The sequence below is a fragment of the Rhinatrema bivittatum genome, chromosome 1, assembly GCF_901001135.1.
Source record: "Rhinatrema bivittatum chromosome 1, aRhiBiv1.1, whole genome shotgun sequence".
Classification (NCBI taxonomy): domain Eukaryota; kingdom Metazoa; phylum Chordata; class Amphibia; order Gymnophiona; family Rhinatrematidae; genus Rhinatrema; species Rhinatrema bivittatum.
The window spans coordinates 459,436,441-459,458,322 of NC_042615.1; the positions used below are offsets into that span (position 1 = coordinate 459,436,441).

Consider the following 21,882-nt stretch of genomic DNA (forward strand, 5'->3'; position numbering starts at 1 on the left):
AAGATGTTCTTGTGAAAATGCAGGCACTCACGTAGCTGGGGCTGTCTTGCAGGCTTTGATAGAAGAATTAATTATCAGCTGGGTCTATGGCAGGCTGCTAGTACAATAATAACTAGACATCCAAGCAGCAACGCAAGCGCTCCCATAGTCGATTCTCTCTGGAAGGCTACATGCTCCTCAGGTTGATATCATCAGTGCATTAGGCTGCTGAAGGATAGAGGCTACAGGGACTTGGGGAAGTGGGGGGTCCAGATGTTTGGGTAGAAGCCATGTTCTAGTTAGTGGCTGGATTGCTGAAGGATCTTGTAGTTGGAAGTGGAAATGGACGTGGAGCAGTGCTAGATGAAACTAAAAAGGGATCTTGCATGCTCAGCTACCCAGGAGAGTAGAGTACGGTGGAAAAAGCTGACAAAGACATTTTTGGATATGGAATGTATAGACAAGCATAATATGGTTGGCAGCAGGGCTATATCCTTAGAAATGTTGATAGGAATAATTAGGCTAACTGAATGGATCATTTGGTCTTTTTGTGCTGTCAGCTACTGTGTTACTGTTACCATGTTTAAACTAGATGAAAGGAGTGACAGATAGAAGATGATTAATTGGGCTGTTAATCCCAGCAAACAAATATGGTAGGTGGAAAAGCATGCAAAGATACAAATTAAACAAAGCCTTTTGAATTTAAAAAAACAGGAGGATAAGGTAGATAGGTATGAGGAATTACAGAAGAAAGAAGTGAAAGGTTATGTGTACAAATATTGATTGTAATGTCTTTATATTAACTGTTGATATCTTTGTAGGCTGTCTAATCTACTCTACTGTTTTATATTGAATGCAAATTGAGGGGTCTATGTTGAAAAGCATTTAGCTCAATAATTCACAAGTTATCTGTCTAAATGGCAACTTTTTAAATATTGGGGCACTTCGCCAACTAGATTTTAGTGAAATACCATTTCCCCTTGTTTAGATAATTAGGGATGTGCAAGGAAAACAAATTGTAGCTTTTTTATTTTTTGGGCTATTAGGGATTTTTTAAAATATTGGGACAATTATCCGGCCAGATTAGATCAAGGTAATCTACTGCCTTCCAAGGCAGATACAGAAGCTGCATAGAAATACTGTCAAAGATATCTATAACATTGCCAAAAAGGGAGAGGTGTTACTAGTGGGAGATTTTAATCTTGCCTAAAAACTAACGATACACTCCACACAATACAGGCTAATGGGGAGCTATGCGAATCACACAAAATCAAGAAAAAACACCCGCCAAAAATCTTTAAAATGTCAATCCATACACTTCTTTCTCAAACATAAATTGTATTTTTAAATTTTTATAAAATCAGTCAAACTAATACAAAGTCTCAAAACGATTAAGGTTCTCCAAGGTGTGGGCCTTTATTGTTGATATTCAGTACTTATAGGGTGGTCACCATATATCTGCCCAAAGGTTGTTGCAATTTATCATTCAAGTGTGACGTCATCACGATGGAGCATATAGTGATTAGTCTCATGATCTATGTTAAGCAATACTGTTGACATCTTAAGGAATGTACTTTGTTTTACATCCCAGAACTCATGTATATCGGTATCATTAATACCATTTTGATGTTCAGTTGGTTGTTGATATGTATAATTTTCAGAATGGTTAATAAAATTTAACTAATAAAAAAAAAAAAAAAAAAGAGTTATCTGAATTCCAAATTGATTTTTCTAAGCTGAACTGCCATGCCGAGTGGCTCCAGAAAAAGAACTGTGCAGAATTTCATTCATTAATCCGCCTTACAAGATATATTGCTCTGAAGCAGCAGTATTGCAAAATGTTGGCCATTGGCGGCGGCATGGTGTTCACCATTGAAAAATCAATTTTGAATTCATGAAGCTATTATGTTAATACAAACAAAAAACACACTTTGAAATGTCTGTATGCCAATGCCAGAAATCTAAGAAATAAGATGGGAAAGTTAGAGTGTATAGCAGTAACTGATGAGATAGACATAATTGGCATCTCAGAGACCTGGTGGAAGGAGGATAAACCAATGGGACAGTGCTATATCAGGGTATAAAATATATTGCAATGATAATAGGGGTGTGGCACTTATGTCTGGGAGGGTACAGAGTCCAACAGGATAAAAATCATACAAGAGACTAAATGCTCAATAGAATCTATGGGCCAGATTTTCAAAAGGTTACGCGCTCCGGGCCTATTTTAAAAAGGCCCGGCGACACGCAGAAAGCCCCGGGACGCGTGTAAGTCCTGGGGCTTGCATAAAGGGGCAGGGAAGAGGCGGGGCCAGAGGCCTTTGACACAGCAGCCATTTGTCGCTGTGTCAGAGATCGCGTGCCGGTAGTCGGCCAGTACGCGCAACTTGTAAGTTTTGAAATAAAAAAAGAAGTCATCAAAGGTAGGGGGAAAGGGTGGGGGAGGTAAGGGAAGGGAAGGTGGGGTGGGGGTGTAGGGAAGTTCCCTCCGAGGCCACTCCGATTTTGGAGAGGCCTGGGAGGGAACAGGGGAAGGCAGTGCGGCTTGGAGCGTACTCGGCACGCGCAAGGTGCACAATTGTGCACCCCCTTGGGAGCACCGACCCCGGATTTTATAACATGCGCGCGCATGTTATAAAATCGGGCGTACACGCGCGCGCGTGCTTCTTTTAAAATCTACCCCTTTATGGGTAGAAATCCCATGTGTGTTGGGTAAGAGGATAGTGATAGGAGTATACTACCGTCCATCTGGCCAAAATGGTCAGACAGATGATGAAATGCTAAGAGAAATCAGGAACCAATTTGGCAGTGCAATAATAATGGGAGATTTCAATTATCCCAATATTAACTGGGTAAGTGTAACATCAGGACATGCTAGAGATATAAAGTTCCTGGATGGAATAAATGACTGCTTCATGGAGCAATTGGTTCAAGAACCAATAAGAGAGGGAGCTATTTTAGATTTAATTCTTAGTGGAACGCAGGATTTGGTGAGAGAGGTAATGGTGGTGGGTCTACTTGGCAATAGTGATCATAACATGATCAAATTTAAACTAATAACTGGAAGGGGGAAAATAAGTAAATCTACAGCTCTAACACTAAATTTTCAAAAGGGAAACTTTGATAAAATGAGGAAAATAGTTAGAAAAAAACTGAAAGGTGCAGCTGCAAATGTTAAAAGTGTTCAACAGGCGTGGACATCGTTTAAAAATACAATCTTAGAAGTGAAGTCCAGCTGTATTCCACTCATTAAGAAAGGTGGAAGGCAAAACAATTACCGTCATGGTTAAAAAGTGAGGTGAAAGAGGCTATTTTAGCCAATAAAACATCCTTCAAAAATTGGAAGAAGGATCCATCTGAAGAAAATAGGAAAAAGCATAAGCATTGTCAAATTAAGTGTAAAACATTGATAAGGCAGGCTAAGAGAGAATTTGAAATGAAGTTGGCCATAGAGGTAAAAACTCATAATAAAAACTTTTAAAAATATATCCAAAGTAAGAAACCTGTGAGGGAGTTGGCTGGACCATTAGATGACCGAGTGGTTAAAGGGGTTCTTAGGGAAGATAAGACCATTGCAGAAAGACTACATTAATTCTTTGCTTCGGTGTTTACTAATGAGGATGTTGGGGAGTTGCCGGTTCCAGAGATGGTTTTCAAGGGTGATCAGCCAGATGAACTGAACCAAATCACTGTGAACCTGGAAGATATAGTAGGCCAGATTGAAAAACTAAAGAGTAGAAAATCATCTGGACCAGATGGTACGTATCCTATGATACTGAAGGAACTTGAAAATGAAATTTCAGATCTATTAGTTAATATTTGTAACCTATCATTAAAATTGTACCTGAAAACTGGAGGGTGGCCAAAGTAAGCCCAATATTTAAAAAGGGCTACAGGGGCGATCCATGAAACTATATACCAGTGAACCTGACTTCAGTGCTGGGAAAAATAGTGGAAACTATTCTAAAGATCAAAATCACAAAACATAAAGAAAGACATGGTTTAATGGAACACAGTCAACATGGCTTTACCCAAGGGAAGTCTTGCCTCACAAATCTGCTTTATTTTTTTGAAGGAGTTAATAAACATGTGGATAAAGGTGAACCAGTAGATGTAGTGTATTTGGATTTTCAGAAGGTGTTTGACAAAGGCTCTCATGAGAGGCTTCTAAGAAAACTAAAAAGTCATGGGATAGGAGGCGATGTCCTTTTGTGGATTACAAACTGATTAAAAGACAGGAAACAGAGAGTAGGATTAAATGGTCAATTTTCTCAGTGGAAAAGGGTAAACAGTGAAGTGCCTCTGGGATCTGTACTTGGACCGGTACTTTTCAATATATTTATAAATGATCTGGAAAGGAATACAATGAGTGAGGTAATCAAATTTGCAGATGATACAAAATTATTCAGAGTAGTTAAATCACAAGTGGACTGTGATAAATTGCAGGAGGACCTTGCGAGACTGGAAGATTGGGCATCCAAATGGCAAATGAAATTGAATGTGGACAAGTGCAAGGCGTTGCATATAGGGAAAAATAACCTATGCTGTAGTTACACTATGTTAGGTTCCAGGAAAAAGATCTAGGCAGCATCATGAATAAAACGTAGGTGGAAGTTTTTTCTTGACTTTGGGAAATTTTAATCTGCCAAATATCCACTGATGCATCCTTGCTGCAGAAACATATAGAAGTAGAGAGATCCTGGAATCCCTACAGGGGCACTTCTCAAGCAATTGCTTACAGAATCCACAAGAAAGGTAAGGAATACTCAACTCGGTACTTATATATGGGAACAGTGCTTCTAATATCAAAGTAGGTGGTCACCTGAGTTCCAGGGACCATCAGACAAAGAGGAGTCACACAAAGTCAAGGTTCTGGCTTCAAAAGTAGCAACTTTGTGGGAGTACCTCAAGGAAACACTGTCAAGATGGAAACATCAGAGGCCGGGGGAAAACAAAATGGTGCCGAGAGGATAGGACGTGATGTGTCAGAGCTCCCGAGTCGTTGGTGAAAAATTATTTCCTGCAAACTTACTATGCCTCATACCAAGAGGAAGGGAAAGGTAAGAGATGGAGCCTCAACCCCCCTTAAACCCACCATGACACAAACAACGATAAAAGAATTCTGCACTGCTGTGGAGAATGCTTCGGGAGGCTCGGCTGCAGCCTCGGAGGAGGAGCAAGCTCTGATTGTTGCGGTTCCTGGCCGAAGCAGCCCATGGCCAGGACCCCCTACCTCCTCTAAAGATCCGGAGCGGGGCCTTCCCTCGGTGCGGCGAGCAGCGCGCGGGCCGCGGCATGCTCTCCCTGGCGTCTCTTCAACTGCGTCGGGGAGAGCGCAGCAGGGCCCGCCTCTTAAAGGGGCCGCGGCGCGCGGTCCAGGCGGGCCCAGAAGATGATGTCAAGACCCAGGGAGATTTAAACCTCTCCCTGGGTTCCTGCAGACGCCTTTGCAACGAGGTCCCTACCTAGATGCTGCTGGAGTTCTGTTTTGCCTGCCACCTGCCTTGACCCTGCCTGGAACCGGACTTTGCCTTGCCTGCCGCCTGCCTTGACCCTGCCTGGAACCGGACTTTGCCTTGCCTGCCGCCTGCCTTGACCCTGCCTGGAACCGGACTTTGTTTTGCTTGCCGCCTGCCTTGACCCTGCCTGGAACCGGACTTTGATTTGCCTGCCACCTGCCTTGACCCTGCCTGGAACCGGACTTTGATTTGCCTGCCACCTGCCTTGACCCTGCCTGGAACCGGACTTTGATTTGCCTGCCGCCTGCCTTGACCCGGACCTTGGTTGCTGACTGTCTGCTTTGATCCTGCCTGGACCCTGTTCCAGCTTGCTGCCACCAGTCTTGCGACCACCTTTCGACTTGCTGCTCCACCTTCCGGAGAGGAGTTCATCAGGACTATTTCCTTGGTGAGTACCTTCCGGACTAAGGGTCCACTTAGAGCTGAGAACACTGATGCTGCTCGGCGAAACATCTTTGAGCCCCAGAGCACCGGCGAAACCTGGAACCGGACTTTGCCTTGCCTGCCGCCTGCCTTGACCCTGCCTGGAACCGGACTTTGTTTTGCTTGCCCCCCCCCCCCCCCCGCCTATGCCGGCACGTCTGGGTCGGCCATGAATCCAGGACGGAAGGCATTCATGGAGAAAATGGCCCTCGAGGCAGACCTACCCGCGAATGTGGCAGGGCAAGCCCAAAGCGGAGATATTATGGTTTTAACAGTTTGCCGCCAATGTTAACCACCCAAGGAAGGAGAAAGAGGGAAACTTCCCAGGATTTGGAAGAACAACAGTCGCACCCTGTGGTAAATATTTATTCTAAAACGTTTTTGGTTAAACCTCCTGTTGTGACATTAGATACTTTGTAATACGGCAAGATCTACTGTAGCCTTAATTATAGACAAAGAGACCTCATACAAATGTGGCTGGAATACCATATGCAGTGCAATGCACAGGACGCCACTCAGGTAATACGGTGATAACTGTAATCGAAGTGCACCGTTATAATTGTTCAAATCATCGGTCTCTTTGCCCAAAAGATCAAGTAAGGACAGCTTGTGTCCGTTTACGGACACAAGCTGTCCTTACTTGATCTTTTGGGCAAAGAGACCGATGATTTGAACAATTATAACGGTGCACTTCGATTACAGTTATCACCGTATTACCTGAGTGGCGTCCTGTGCATTGCACTGCATATGGTATTCCAGCCACATTTGTATGAGGTCTCTTTGTCTATAATTAAGGCTACAGTAGATCTTGCCGTATTTTTAGTGATGGTATTTGGAAATTGATAGTTTAAGATTCCATCCCTTCGGACAGTTGGTTTTATAAGTATTAGATACTTTGTGGCATACTATATCGCTGCTGGAAAATGCTATTATTTCCTTAACTTCTGTGATGAAAGACTCACAAGTTCAATTTAGTTCTTTGAATCCGGTAGTGTTAGCTCATTCTGCTAAAATTGAAGAAATGGTTTAAAAAATTTCCCAGATATAAATCATTCAAGCGTGCCTATTGGAAAAAAGAGTGGAAAAGTTGGAAAACAACACCAGATATTTGAAATTCAGAGTGGTTAATTTTCCCAAGTGCAAAATGATTTCATCAAGGGAACAATTTAAGAAGTATTTGCTAGAGATATTGCATCTTTCGACTGAAGAACTGCCAATTATATCCAAGATTTATTTTCTCCCAGAAGCCACTCAAGTGGGTGAGAATTTGAATTTGAATACTGATATTCCTGTGGAACCTGTTGAGAGTATATCTCCATTGATAAATCTTTTAGAATTTTTGGAGACATCTTTAGACGATCAAGTGGAGAAAAGAGGATCTTTAATGGTTAAATTTACCAACAGATAGAGATAATATATTAAGATTGTTCCTTCGAAATAGGAATGTGTTGTATTTGGGGCGAAAAATATGGAAATATCCAGATATTGCGAGGGTCACACAACACCGCCGAAAAACATTTCTGGCAATGTGTCCTAGAGCCCTTCAATTAGGAGCGCAGATTATTATTAGATTTCCAAGTAAATGTGTCTTAAAAATGAAAAATGCTAGATATGTTTTCATGGAACTGTCTCAATTAGAAGTATTTTTTAATTCTCAATCTGACCCTAGAGAAGGACTGAAGCCGTTTAAATACTCCGCAACTACCTCTTTCCTACTTATTTTTAGAGAAATTATACATTTGCTCCTGTGAAATTTTGTTACATTGTAACTCAGGTAGTGTTGTAAAAAAAACCTGTGACTATTGTGCTTACATATACCTTTTAATATTTGACTTTATACACTGCCTGTAATGTCTTGGGTGTGCTAATTGCTGTCTGTTAAAAATGTATAAAATTCAATAAAGAAATAATTAAAAAAAAGATGGAAATGTCAAGTTCAGAGCTTCCCAAACTTGTCCTGGGGCTTGAACAACCAGTCAGATTTAAGATATCCACAGTGAATATGTATGAGATACATTTGCATATTCTTGTTTTCCAATGTAGGCAGATTTGTCTAATGCATCATTATTGTGGATGTACAAAAAAACCTGACTGGCTCTGGTGATCTCAAGACAGGTCTGGGAATCCCTGATCCAGGTTAAGTAGAAGATCAGCAAGCTAAATTGTAAGGCAAACAAATATTTATATTAGGAAAATAAGTTACCCCTCCAAAAGGTAGATGCATATGTGCCACTGTATTGCTCTATCAAGTGTGTTGGATGAAAAGTGCTAGGTAAATGCCAATTATTCCAGTTATGGTTGTATTAGGAGGGCAGCCCTTGTTGGTATCAGGGGGTTAGCCCTCCGGCCACTCCACAAGCCCTTTCGGACTACAGGGGGTGATGTGGATCCCTGTGTGGTGAAGCAGCGAGAAGCATCACTGATGAGCCTGACCACAGGTGGAAGTGCAAAAGAAGGACCTGGGGAGGCTTCACCTATACTTCATCATATTGAGCCTTCAGTGCAGATGACCAGCAGGACTTAGGCAGATCCCAAGGCACAGGCAGAAGCCAAGAGGCACTCCGGGGGTCGAGACAGGCAGCAGGCAAGCAGAATCCAGTAAATGGTCTGGAGTTAAGGCAGGCAGCAGGCAAGCAGAATCCAGAACGGTCCAAGGCTGAGAAAGGCAGCAAACAGGCAGGAGCAGCATCCAGAACCAGGCACACAGTAAGCGAGGCAGGAACCAGGAACAAGCCAAGGCATCTGTAGCCAAGGCAAGGAGTCCAGCTTCAGGCAGGCTAAGTAGTCTTGAGCATGTGACATCATCATCTGGGCAAATACCCAAATCTCTCGCCAGAGTGCGCAGAATCATGTGCACAGATGCACATGCATGCCCTATGCATCTCTTCACCGGGTCCTAGTAAAACACTCATCAGAGCATGTAATGGTGATTTTGACAAACACAAAAAAAAGAGATCACATCTCTCCTATCCTTTACAATCTACACTGGCTTCCTATCAAATACAGAATTCTCTATAAAGTCCTCACTATAATCCACAAATCCTTAAACAACCTCTCTCCTATCGAACTTACCATCCAGCTCCGTCCTCACAACTCTATCAAACCAATCAGAGGAGCCTATAAAGGCAGACTTCATATTCCCCCAGCAAAAACATCCTTTAGAAAACGAGCCCTCTCCATAGCAGGCCCCTCTCAATGGAATGCTCTCCCGCCAGACCTCCAACAAGACCCATGTCATCTGTCATTCAAGAAAAAACTTAAAACCTGGCTCTTCAAACTAGCATTCCCAGAATCATAATTCTCTGCTCTCTATCCAGCTTCCCTCCAGCCATACCCTAGACGATTCCTGTTATCGTCAAATTTTTAAGTTCTGATCAATGCCTGTTCGGATGTAACTAACTATTTATGTATTTATTGATGTTATTAACTATGTAGAGTTTTGTTCCTTTTACAATGGGCAAGTTCATAGCCCTGGTTTCCTATTCAATTATCCGTTCTCTCGCATTGTTCCATGTAACGCTCCTTTGCATTGTTTTTTGTTCATTGTAAACCGGTCTGATTTGTAATCTTTTACAAGAAAGTCAGTATATAAAAAACCTAAATAAATAAATAAAATAAATAATGGCAGCTCCCTGACACGAATAAGTGTCCAACGCTGATAAGTCTGGGAAGGTGGCTGAATTCTAACATTAAGCAGAAAGATGTGATGTACACATTGCTGTGGACTCCTGAAAAATGTATGCATCCAGGTGTTCTGTGACATCATAAATCATATGACTGCAGGTCAAGCCAAATGGTCACAAAATGGTGTTGATTTTATACCAAAAAAGAGGTTCTATACAAAATAATTTGAAAAAGGACCAAACAATCTGACCTATATCTTCGTGGTGCTCTGAAATATACTAGTGCACTGTCATATGAACACAATGAACACATATGACAAATTGTTGATGAATTCTTTTTTCTACAGATATATTGACTTTGGGCAAGTCCCTTCACCCTCTGTTGCCTTAGGTACAAACTTAGATTGTGAGCCCTCTGGGGATAGGGAAATAGCCTTCAGTACACGGATGTAATCCGCTTTGAAGTGCCTGAAAGACGGAATACAAATCTAAATAACTAAATAAACAAATAAAATACTAAGTTTGAACCAGACTGCAAACACATCGTAACAGTAAAATAAACAATATTTAAATTATTTGTTACCTGCAGCCGTGCCCACATTATTTCACTGGCAGATGCCATATACAAGAAGGTTCCAGCATCTTCCATAAGAGAGACATGTTCCAAATCATAAACAATGCAGATAATAAGCAGCTATTCAAGAATCTACTGGGAATGATCCATTCTTAGACCTGTAGTGGCAACAGCTAACTAGTGCAGAAGGTGTTTATCCTAAACTAGGTGGAAGGTAAATGTGCTGGTTTGGATTCTAGCCCAATCCCTGTGGTTGACTCAAGTGTTCAAAGAAGAAAGCCAAGGGCTGTTATCATTGCACAGTTTAGCTCTAAGGTTGCCAAGCCGAAGACGCTGCATTGCCATTCAGTACTTGGCAATTGTAAGGAATAATGCTAATTCAGAAACCAGTTCTTTCTTCTTTACTGGGATATGGGACCTTTCTCTAGTCTTCCTCTCTCTTCTGGGTTCTCTGTCCTACAGCAGAAGTTTTGGTTAGTCATCAAAATTAGGTAGTATTCAAATAACTCAAGATCAAACTCAATCTATGAGAATTTCAGTTTAGTTCAAGTCCAACCAAAACAGCAGATATCTCCGAAGTCTGTCAGAAAGCTCTGTTGAATTTCCTCTGGCAGATTCCAGAGAGATCTAAAGCAGATCTGCTGATTTGCATACTTTGCAGTGGGTTAAAATCTGCAGTCTTTTGCTACTTAGAGAATCTGTATCAGATTTCCAAAGATCCACCATGGATTTTCAAATAGCATTGTTTTGAGAAAAAAATGGATTTACAGTGGGCTCAGGTAGGATAAGAACTGTGACCCACAGACACCCATTATTGACAGCAGGTCAGCCCACAAGTCTACACCCCCACCCCCCACTCACACAGGGCATTAAGGAACTCAAAAAACAACAGGATTACAGTGGGCTCTGGTAGAATTAGACCTGTGTTGCGGAGACATACACTGTATCAAGTGACACAAGTACAAAATGCCTTTTCTGTATTAAATATCGAAGAAGTTCTTGAGAAAGAGATTGAAGTGTTATCTGAAAAGAAAGAAGAAACCCAATACATACAGAAATTCCATAATACAATCAGTAACCAAAAGAAAAAGCTTATTATGCTGGGTGACTCTGTCATCAGAGGCACTAATCTGGGAACTCTCAGCGAGGGAAACACTACAGTTAAACGTCTCCCAGGATCATTGGGCAGCAGAAATGCAATTCAAACAGTCAGTGACAGTAGGACATTAGAATGTCACCCCCCAAATACAAATACAAATGCAATAAAAAAAGGCTACGTGGATAACAAAAGTCAGCTAAATAAGTCACACAGAGGGCCTGATTTTAAAAAGCATTTACTCGAGTAAAAACCAGGTTTACTGGAGTAAATTCACTTTTTTTAGATTTAATTCTTAGTGGAACACAGGATTTGGTGAGAGAGGTAACGGTAACGGTGGTGGGGCCACTTGGTAACGGTAACGGTGGTGGGGCCACTTGGCAACAGTGATCATAACATGATCAAATTTAAACTAATAACTGGTAGGGGGACAATAAGTAAATCTGCAGCTCTAACACTAAACTTTCAAAAGGGAAACTTTGATAAAATGAGGAAAATAGTCAGAAAAAAACTGAAAGGTGCAGCTGCAAAGGTTAAAAGTGTTCAACAGGCTTGGACATTGTTTAAAAATACAATCCTAGAGGCGCAGTCCATATGTATTCCACGCATTAAGAAAGGTGGAAGGAAGGCAAAACGATTACCGTCATGGTTAAAAGGTGAGGTGAAAGAGGCTATTTTAGCCAAAAAATCATCCTTCAAAAATTGGAAGAAAGATCCATCTGAAGAAAATAGGATAAAACATAAGCATTGTCAAGTTAAGTGTAAAACATTGATAAAACAAGCGAAGAGAGAATTTGAAATGAAGTTGGCCATAGAGGCAAAACTCATAATAAAAAACTTTTTAAAATATATCCAAAGCAAGAAACCTGTGAGGGAGTCGGTTGGACCATTAGATGACCGAGGGGTTTAAAGGGGCTCTTAGGGAAGATAAGGCCATTGCAGAAAGACTAAATGAATTCTTTGCTTCCGTGTTTACTAGTGAGGATGTTGGGGAGATACCAGTTCCGGAGTTGGTTTTCAGGGGTGATGAGTCAGTCGAACTGAACGAAATCACTGTCAACCTGGAAGATGTAGTAGGCCAGATTGACAAACTAAAGAGTAGCAAGTCACCTGGACCGGATGGTATGCATCCCAGGGTACTAAAGGAACTCAAAAATGAAATTTCTGACCTATTAGTTAAAATTTGTAACCTATCATTAAAATCATCCATTGTACCTGAAGACTGGAGGGTGGCCAATGTAACCCCAATATTTAAAAAAGGCTCCAGGGGTGATCCGGGTAACTATAGACCAGTGAGCCTAACTTCAGTGCCGGGAAAAATAGTGGAAACTATCCTCAAGATCAAAATTGTAGAGCATATAGAAAGACATGATTTAATGGGACACAGTCAACATGGATTTACCCAAGGGAAGTCTTGCCTAACAAACCTGCTTCATTTTTTTGAAGGGGTTAATAAACATGTGGATAAAGGTGAACCGGTAGATGTAGTGTATTTGGATTTTCAGAAGGCGTTTGACAAAGTCCCTCATGAGAGGCTTCTACGAAAACTAAAAAGTCATGGGATAGGAGGCGATGTCCTTTCGTGGATTACAAACTGGTTAAAAGACAGGAAACAGAGAGTAGGACTAAATGGTCAATTTTCTCAGTGGAAAAGGGTAAACAGTGGAGTGCCTCAGGGATCTGTACTTGGACCGGTGCTTTTCAATATATATATCAATGATCTGGAAAGGAATACGATGAGTGACGTTATCAAATTTGCAGATGATACAAAATTATTCAGAGTAGTTAAATCACAAGCAGACTGTGATACATTACAGGAGGACCTTGCAAGACTGGAAGATTGGGCATCCAAATGGCAGATGAAATTTAATGTGGACAAGTGCAAGGTGTTGCATATAGGGAAAAATAACCCTAGCTGTAGTTACACGATGTTAGGTTCCATATTAGGAGCTACCACCCAAGAAAGAGATCTAGGCGTCATAGTAGATAATACATTGAAATCGTCAGCTCAGTGTGCTGCAGCAGTCAAAAAAGCAAATAAAATGTTAGGAATTATTAGGAAGGGAATGGTTAATAAAACGGAAAATGTCATAATGCCTCTATATCGCTCCATGGTGAGACCACACCTTGAATACTGTGTACAATTCTGGTCGCCGTATCTCAAAAAAGATATAGTTGCAATGGAGAAGGTACAGAGAAGGGCAACCAAAATGATAAAGGGGATGGAACAGCTCCCCTATGAGGAAAGGCTGAAGAGGTTAGGGCTGTTCAGCTTGGAGAAGAGACGGCTGAGGGGGGATATCATAGAGGTCTTTAAGATCATGAGAGGTCTTGAACGAGTAGATGTGACTCGGTTATTTACACTTTCGAATAATAGAAGGACTAGGGGGCATTCCATGAAGTTAGCAAGTAGCACATTTAAGACTAATCGGAGAAAATTCTTTTTCACTCAACGCACAATAAATCTCTGGAATTTGTTGCCAGAGGATGTGGTTAGTGCAGTTAGTGTAGCTGGGTTCAAAAAAGGTTTGGATAAGTTCTTGGAAGAGAAGTCCATTAACTGCTATTAATCAAGTTTACTTAGGGAATAGTCACTGCTATTAATTGCATCAGTAGCATGGGATCTTCTAGGTGTTTGGGTAATTGCCAGGTTCTTGTGGCCTGGTTTGGCCTCTGTTGGAAACAGGATGCTGGGCTTGATGGACCCTTGGTCTGACCCAGCATGGCAATTTCTTATGTTCTTATGTTCTTACTTGAGTAAGTGGGTTTTTGAAAATTGCTACAATATATGCCATTGACTTGTCTATAGGATTTACTCACATAAGTGCACTTTACTTGAGTAAATGGCTTTTGAAAATTGCTACAATAGTAGCTACATTTACGCATGTAACTCCTTTTGAAAATTACCCCCTAAGAGTCCAAGAAAAGCATTAACCTGTACCAGAACAGCTGGAAAGCTATGTGCACAAAAGCTCGTAGTTTGGGCAATAAAATCCCAGACCTGCAAGCCCTAATGGTGGAGGGGGACTTGGACATTGTTGCTGTTACGGAGATGTGGTTCACGGATTCGCATGATTGGGATACTACCATACTGGGATATAACTTATTAACGGGCCGATACAATAAGGAGCGGTAGGGAGAGCTGCATTAGTGCCGGGCGCACCCGATGGTTGCCGCACGCACAGTCCAGCTCACCTACTGCTCGATACTGTATGTAAATAGCTTGCAAATGCAAGCTGCGTCTAAGAAGCGTCCGTGAAGCGTTAGGCCCGCGCAACCCATTTTACTGTATAGAGCGCTATACAGTATCCTGGGTGTGCTGGCCTAACGCTTCACGGACACACTGGTATCTGTCATTTCAAATGACATTTGAAATGACAGGTACCAGGAAGTGGACGGTTCTCCTATGCTCGGGATTGCCAGTCCTCTCACCTTTCCTCCCGAAGCAAGCAACGAAAGTGGAAAAAACGAAAAAAAAAAAAAAAGTAGCAAGAGAGAGAGAGAGGGGAGAGAGGATGGGCAATCCTACGCTCGGGATTGTCAGTCCTCTCTCCCCTCCTCCCGAAGCAAGGCACGAAAAGCAGCCTTGCTTTTCGGGAGGAGGTGAGAGAGGACTGGCAGTGAAAAGCAACGAAGCGACTTACTTTTTTTGCAGCCCCCCTCCGGAGACGGACATCGGCAACGAGGGACTGCGGCTCCCCTCCCCTGCCTCCAGCTGCCTGCGAAGATAGAGGCATCGCACGGGTGAAAGCGGCCCCTGTGCGTGCAATTGGCCGCTCAATACGTGACATCACTTGCCGTGACGCCAAACGTTGTGACGTCACATCCTGAGTGGCCCAATTGCACGCACAGGGGTCGCTTTCGCCTGTGCGATACATCTATCTTCGCAGGCAGCTGGAGGCAGGGGAGGGGAGCCGCGGTCCCTCGTTGCCGATGTCCGTCTCCGGAGGGGGGCTGCAAAAAAAGTAAGTCGCTTCGTTGCTTTTCACTGCCAGTCCTCTCTCCCCTCCTCCCGAAAAGCAAGGCTGCTTTTCGTGCCTTGCTTCGGGAGGAGGGGAGAGAGGACTGGCAATCCCGAGCATAGGATTGCCCGTCCTCTCTCTCTTGCAACTTTTTTTTTCCGCTTTCGTTGCTTCGGGAGGAGGGGAGAAAGGACTGGCAATCCCGAGCGTAGGATTGCCCGTCCTCTCTCCCCTCTCTCTCTTGCAACTTTTTTTTTCCGCTTTTCCGCTTTTTTTTTTTTTTCGCTTTTTTCCGCTTTCGTTGCTTCGGGAGGAGGGGAGAGGACTGGGGCTGCCCATGTCGCGGCCAGGGCAGGTGCCCATGGACGCGGCCAGGGCAGGTGAGCGGGGGCTGGGAGAAAGTTTGCCGCCTACCCTTACCCCTGCATCTAATGCAGGGGTAAGGGTAGGCAGTAAGTTAGCAGGTTAAACGCGCAGCAAAACGGCGGGCGGAAGGGGTTACCCAGTGATTTAAGGATGTGGTAAGAGTAGGTTAAAGGGGATTGTGTATCGCAGGAAGGGCTAACGCGGCCGAAAAGTGGGTGGAAAGTGGGTTAGGAGCAGGGTAACCGCGGCCGCACTGTACTGTATTGACCTGTAAGAAAGGACAGAGAGGACAGAAAAGGGGGAGGAGTAGCTCTTTATGTCAAAAACAATATCCAAGCATCTGAGCTGCAGGGAAGATGGGGCAAAAAAGAAGCTTTATGGGCCGTCCTAAAAAATGATGATGGGATATCCGTTTTTATTGGCGTGGTTTACAGGCCTCCAAATCAAATGGAAGTACTAGACAGAGATCTGACTGAAGACATCCAAAAGATGAGTAAGAAGGGAGAAGTGGTGACTGTTGGAGATTTTAATCTACTGGTTGTAAACTGGAGAATCCCTTCTGCAGAATCTAACAGTAGAAGAGAGTTAGTGGATGCCCTGCAAGTGGCTCTGTTCAAACAAATGGTAATGGAGCCTATGAGGGAGAGAGCTATACTCGATTTAGTGCTCACTAATGGAGATAATGTCTCTAATGTCCGGGTGGATGCCCACCTCAGCACCAGTGATCATCAAACAGTATGGTTTCATATCACTAATACGATACAGAGAAGTCACACAAAGACCAGGGTTTTGTGTTTCAAAAACATGGACTTTGTTGAAATGGGGAAGAACCTGGAGGAAGAACAAGAAGGATGGGAGAAAACAAGAGATGTGGAACAACAGTGGGCCAAACTAAAAGGAGCAATTACTGAAGCGACTAATATATATGTTAGAAAAGTAAAGAAAAGCAAGAAAAGAATGAAACCTATCTGGTTCACAAAGGAGGTGGCTGATAAAATAAAAGTTAAAAGAACAGCGTTTAAGAAATACAAAAGATCCCAAAGGGAGGATCACAAGGAAGAATCTCTGGTAAAACTGAGGGAGATGAAGAAAGTAATCAAGAAAGTGAAAAGTCAAGTGGAAGAAAGGATTGCCAAAGAGGTAAAGTGAGGTAACAAAACATTTTTCAGATACATCAATGAAAGGAGAAAAGTCCAAAGTGGTATAGTGAAATTGAAAGGTGAAAAGGATCAATGGGTGGAGACAGATGAAGAAATGGCAGAAATATTAAACGAATACTTCAGTTCGGTGTTCACTAAAGAAGACCCCGGAGAAGGACCAACGCTAGTTAACAGGAAACTGGAGGGGAGTGGAATGGATGAAACTCCGTTTACGGAAGAGAAGGTATGGGAACAGCTAGGAAAACTGAAAGTGGACAAAGCCATGGGGCCTCATGAGGTTCTTCCTAGGATACTGAAAGAGCTCTGAGATGTGCTGGCGGTTGCGCTGAGATACCTGTTCAATAGATCCCTGGAAACGGGAGTGGTGCCAAGTGATTGTAGAAGAGTGGTGGTGGTCCTGCTTCACAAGAGTGGGAGCAGAGAGGAGGCTGGAAACTACAGGCCGGTTAGCCTCACCTCAGTGGTGGGAAAAGTATTGGAGTCGCTGCTGAAGGAAAGAATAGTGAACTATCTACAGTCAGAAGAATTGTTGGACCAGAGGCAGCATGGTTTCACCAAGGGAATGTCCTGTCAGTCGAATCTGATAGACTTTTTTGATTGGGTGACTAACGAATTGGATCGAGGAAGAGCGCTCGATGTCATCTATTTGGATTTTAGCAAAGCTTTTGATACTGTCCCGCACAGGAGGCTAGTGAATAAAATGAGAAGCTTGGGAGTGAGTGCCCAGGTGGTGGCCTGGATAGCAAACTGGTTGAAGGACAGAAGACAATGTGTGATGGTAAATGGAACTTACTCGGAAGAGAGAGCGGTGATGAGTGGAGTGCCGCAAGGGTCGGAGTTGGAACCGGTCCTGTTCAATATCTTCGTGAGCGACATCGCAGACGGGATAGAAGGTAAGGTTTGTCTATTTGCGGATGAAACTAAGATCTGCAACAGAGTGGACATGCCGGAAGGAGTGGAGAGAATGAGACGGGATTTAAGGAAGCTGGAAGAGTGGTCGAAGATATGGCAGCTGAGATTCAATGCCAAGAAGTGCAGAGTCATGCATATGGAGTGTGGAAATCCGAAAGAAATGTATTCGATGGGGGGTGAAGGGCTGATGTGCACGGAGAAGGAGAGAGACCTTGGGGTGATAGTGTCTAATGATCTGAAGTCGGCGAAACAATGTGACAAGGCGATAGCTAAAGCCAGAAGAATGCTGGGCTGCATAGAGAGAGAAATATCAAGTAAGAAAAGGGAAGTGATTATTCCCTTGTACAGGTCCTTGGTGAGGTCTCACCTGGAGTACTGTGCTCAGTTCTGGAGACCGTATCTCCAAAGGGACAGAGACAGGATGGAGGCGGTCCAGAGAAGGGTGACCAAAAAGGTTTATGGTCTTCATCAAATGCCTTATGAGGAGAGATTGAAGAATCTAAATATGTAAACTCTGGAGGAAAGGAGGAGCAGGGGTGATATGATACAGACCTTCAGATTCTTGAAAGGTTTTAATGATGCAAAGTCAACGACAAACCTTTTCCATTACAAAAAAATCAGCAGAACCAGGGGTCACGATTTAAAACTCCAGGGAGGAAGACTCAGAACCAATGTCAGGAAGTATTTCTTCATAGAGAGGGTGGTGGATGCCTGGAATGGATTTTCTAGTAAACGTCAACTGGATGAAAAGTCAGAATAAATGATTTTTCATGGTGTTATGTACCCTAAAAATACCAGGAGCCTAACGAAAGAAAATTGAAGATAAACCTGCAAGATAATGGATACATGCAAGCATCACTTTCCTTGTTAGAACAATGCAGTTTGGAAGACATGTTTCCTAGACCTGAAGAAATACTAAGTGACCCAGTTCAAGCAAGGAGATTTAGGTCAATCCTATATTTCTAACAGCCCTATCCTGAAGCTTTCTGATATCTGCAGTGCTGATCTGAAATGGTACAAACAGGGAGCACGAACACCACAATGCACTGGGATGCAAGTTCAAAAAGCAAGACTGACTAAAAATTTCCTTCATTGAGCTGGGGGTCACTTGGCAGCTGTGGACAAATCCCCCTCCCCGCCTTTATCTTTCCACTAACAGTATTAATGTAGAGAAATAAATAAAAAATACATAGCCTTCATGATTAAATGAATCCTGATTAAACTGCTACAACCAAGGACTTTGCAGCTCTGAAAGACAGGGTGACCAGATAACTCCATGTCAAACGTTTCATGGATTGGTCTCAAACCAGGATTGGATCAGCATGTTCATTTGACATGGATCTGTTGGGTCACCCAAGTGCAGTAGTTACAAACTGTCCTGTTGCTCCCTCAGCCTGATGGATTTTCAAGATATCTACAATGAATACGCATAAGAAAAATTTGCATGTACTGGGTTTCCAATGAATGCAAACACATATACCTCATGCATATTCACTGTGGATATCCTGAAAACTGGACTGCTTGTGAAGTCAATACAAAAGGTTTGGAAACCACTGACTTACTGAAAAAGCTTCTGTAAACATAGCTTGCCGAATCCTACCCACGTTCTACATTACCCAAGCAGGTAACTGCTTGCTATCACAGTGACACCTTTGTTCTCAAACATTGTTAAAGTGTAAATGTTCTGCAACTCATATTTACCTGGTGTATTCTTGGCAGGATCATTGTGGCTTGGACTTCCTGATTGTCCAGAATCTATTTAAAAAATAAATATATAATTATCAGATTTTTATTTAAGATGTTTTTATAAGAATAATATGATCTACAAGAGAGTTTAGAAAAACAAAAGTTGAACAGCTTTAATTTAGATATTACTTTTGAGTGTCTTTATGCTGAAGAGTGAGAATTGCCAGATTTATTAGATGATGGCATGCAGCACACACTTTTTTAAATCTCATGATGTACAAAAATTGCCCAGAAGAACTGAGTATACTTCACCTTAATGCAGGTTTAAAATTAAGGGATACTTGAATCAATTCTGGTATTACTCCTTTATGATGTTAATGGTCTAAAGGATCTATGGATTAATACCTATGAAAAGCAGGAGTACAAGTCCTACTAAAATTCTTCTTTTAAGATACATACACATGTGAGCAATTTACTTAACACACCTTCCTATGGATATACCGTAGATATATATATAGTCCTATAGCTAACTAAGCATAAGTAATGTCAAGTTAAATGAAAAACATTGATAAGAGAGAATTTGAAATGAAGTTGGCCATAGAGGCAAAAACTCATAATAAAAAGTTTTTTTTTTTAAAATATATCTGAAGCAGAAAACCTATGAGAGAGTTGATTGGACCATTAGATGATTGAGAGGTTAAAGGGGCTGTTAGGGAAGATAAGACCATCACGGAAAGACTAAATGACCTTTCCTTCTGAGTTTACTAATGAGGATATTGAGAAGATACCAGTTCTGGATATGGTTTTCAAGGGTGAAACGAAGCAAACCACAATGTACCTGAAAGATGTAGCAGGTCAAATTGACAAACTAAAGAGTAACAAATAACCTGGACCGTATGGTATACACCTCAGGGTTCTGAAAAAACTAAAAAATTAAATTTCAGATCTATTAGTAAAAATGCATAACCTATCATTAAAATTGTCCATTGTACCTGAAGACTGGCGGGTGGCCATTGTAACCCCAATATTTAAAAAGGGCTCCAAGGGTGAAATGGGAAATTATAGACCAGTGAGCCTGAGTTCATGCTGGGAAAAATTGTGGAAACTATTCTAAAGAACAAAATCACAGAACATATAGAAAGACATGGTTTAATGGAACACGCCAGCATGGATTTACCCAAAGGAAGTCTTGACTCATAAATCTGCTACATTTTTTGAAGGGGTTAATAAAAATGTGGGCAAAGGTGAACCAATAGATGTAGTATGTTTGGATTTTCAGAAGGCGCTTGACAAAGTCCCTTATGAGAGGCTTCTAAGAAGACTACAAAGTCATGGGATAGGAGGTGATTTCCTTTTGTGGATTACAAACTGGTTAAAAGATAGGAAACAAAGAATAGGATTAAACGGGCAGTTTTCTCAGTGGAAAAAAGTGAACAGTAGAGTGCCTCAGGGATCTGTGCTTGGATCAGTGCTTTTCAATATTTTTATAAATGATCTGGAAAGGGGTACGATGAGTGAAGTAATCAAGTCTGCACAAAATTATTCAGAGTAATTAAATCACACACAGAATGTGATAAATAGCAGGAAGACCTTGCGATACTGGAAGATTGGATGTCCAAATAGAGATGAAATTTAATATGGACAAGTGCAAGGTGATGCATATAGGGTAAAATAACCTATGCTGTAGTTACACAATGTTAAGTTCCATATTTGGAGTTACCACTCAGGAAAAAGATCTAGATGTCATAGCGGATAATACATTGAAATCATCGACTTAGTGTGCTACGACGGTCAAAAAAGCAAACAGAATGTTAGGAATTATTAGGAAGGAAATGGTGAATAAAACAGAGAATGTCATAATGTCTCTGTATCGCTCCATAGTGAGACTGCACAGAGTACTGTGTGCAATTCTGGTCGTCGCATCTCAAAAAAGATACAGTTGCACTAGAGAAGATACAGAGAAGGGTGACCAAAATGATAAAGGGTATGAAATGGCTCCCCAATGAGGAAAGGCTAAAGAGGTTGGGGCTGTTCAGCTTGGAGAAGAGGTGGGATATGAATGAGGTCTATAAAATCATGACAGCACTAGAATGGGTAAATGTGAATCGGTTATTTACTCTTTCAGAAGTTAGCAAGTAGCAAATCGGAGAAAATTCTTTTTCACTCAATGCACAATTAAGCTCTGGAATTCATTGCCAGAGGATGTGGTAAGGGCAGTTAGTGTAGCTGGGCTTACAAAACGTTTGGATAAGTTCTTGGAGGAGAAGTCTATTAACTGCTACTAATCAAGCTGACTTAGGGAATAGCCACTGCTATTACTGGCATTAGTAGCATGGGATCTATTTAATGTTTGGGTAGTTGCCAGTTACTTGTAACCTGGATTGGCCACTGTTGGAAACAGGATGCTGGGATTTGATGGACCCTTGGTCTGACCCAATATGGCAACTTCTTATGTTCTTATGTAATGCTATACTCTAGGAACATCCCTGAAATGAGACGCTATATCGTTGGGTCTACACTGTAACTGAGTGGTTTTTCAGGAAAGATCTAAAGAAAGAGTTAGGAAGAAGCCTGGAGAAAGC

At 42.1% G+C, this 21,882-nt stretch overlaps 1 protein-coding gene across 5 annotated transcripts in view; it reads right to left on the reverse strand.

Moving 5' to 3' along the window:
* NFIB (nuclear factor I B) overlaps positions 1-21,882 on the reverse strand; it is a 537,156-nt gene that overhangs the window by 233,715 nt on the left and 281,559 nt on the right. For all 5 annotated transcript variants that reach the window (XM_029605636.1, XM_029605626.1, XM_029605642.1 and 2 more), the window contains exon 3: positions 19,316-19,369. In XM_029605636.1, coding sequence (XP_029461496.1) covers positions 19,316-19,369 — 54 coding nt within the window. The remainder of the gene's footprint in view (positions 1-19,315; positions 19,370-21,882) is intronic.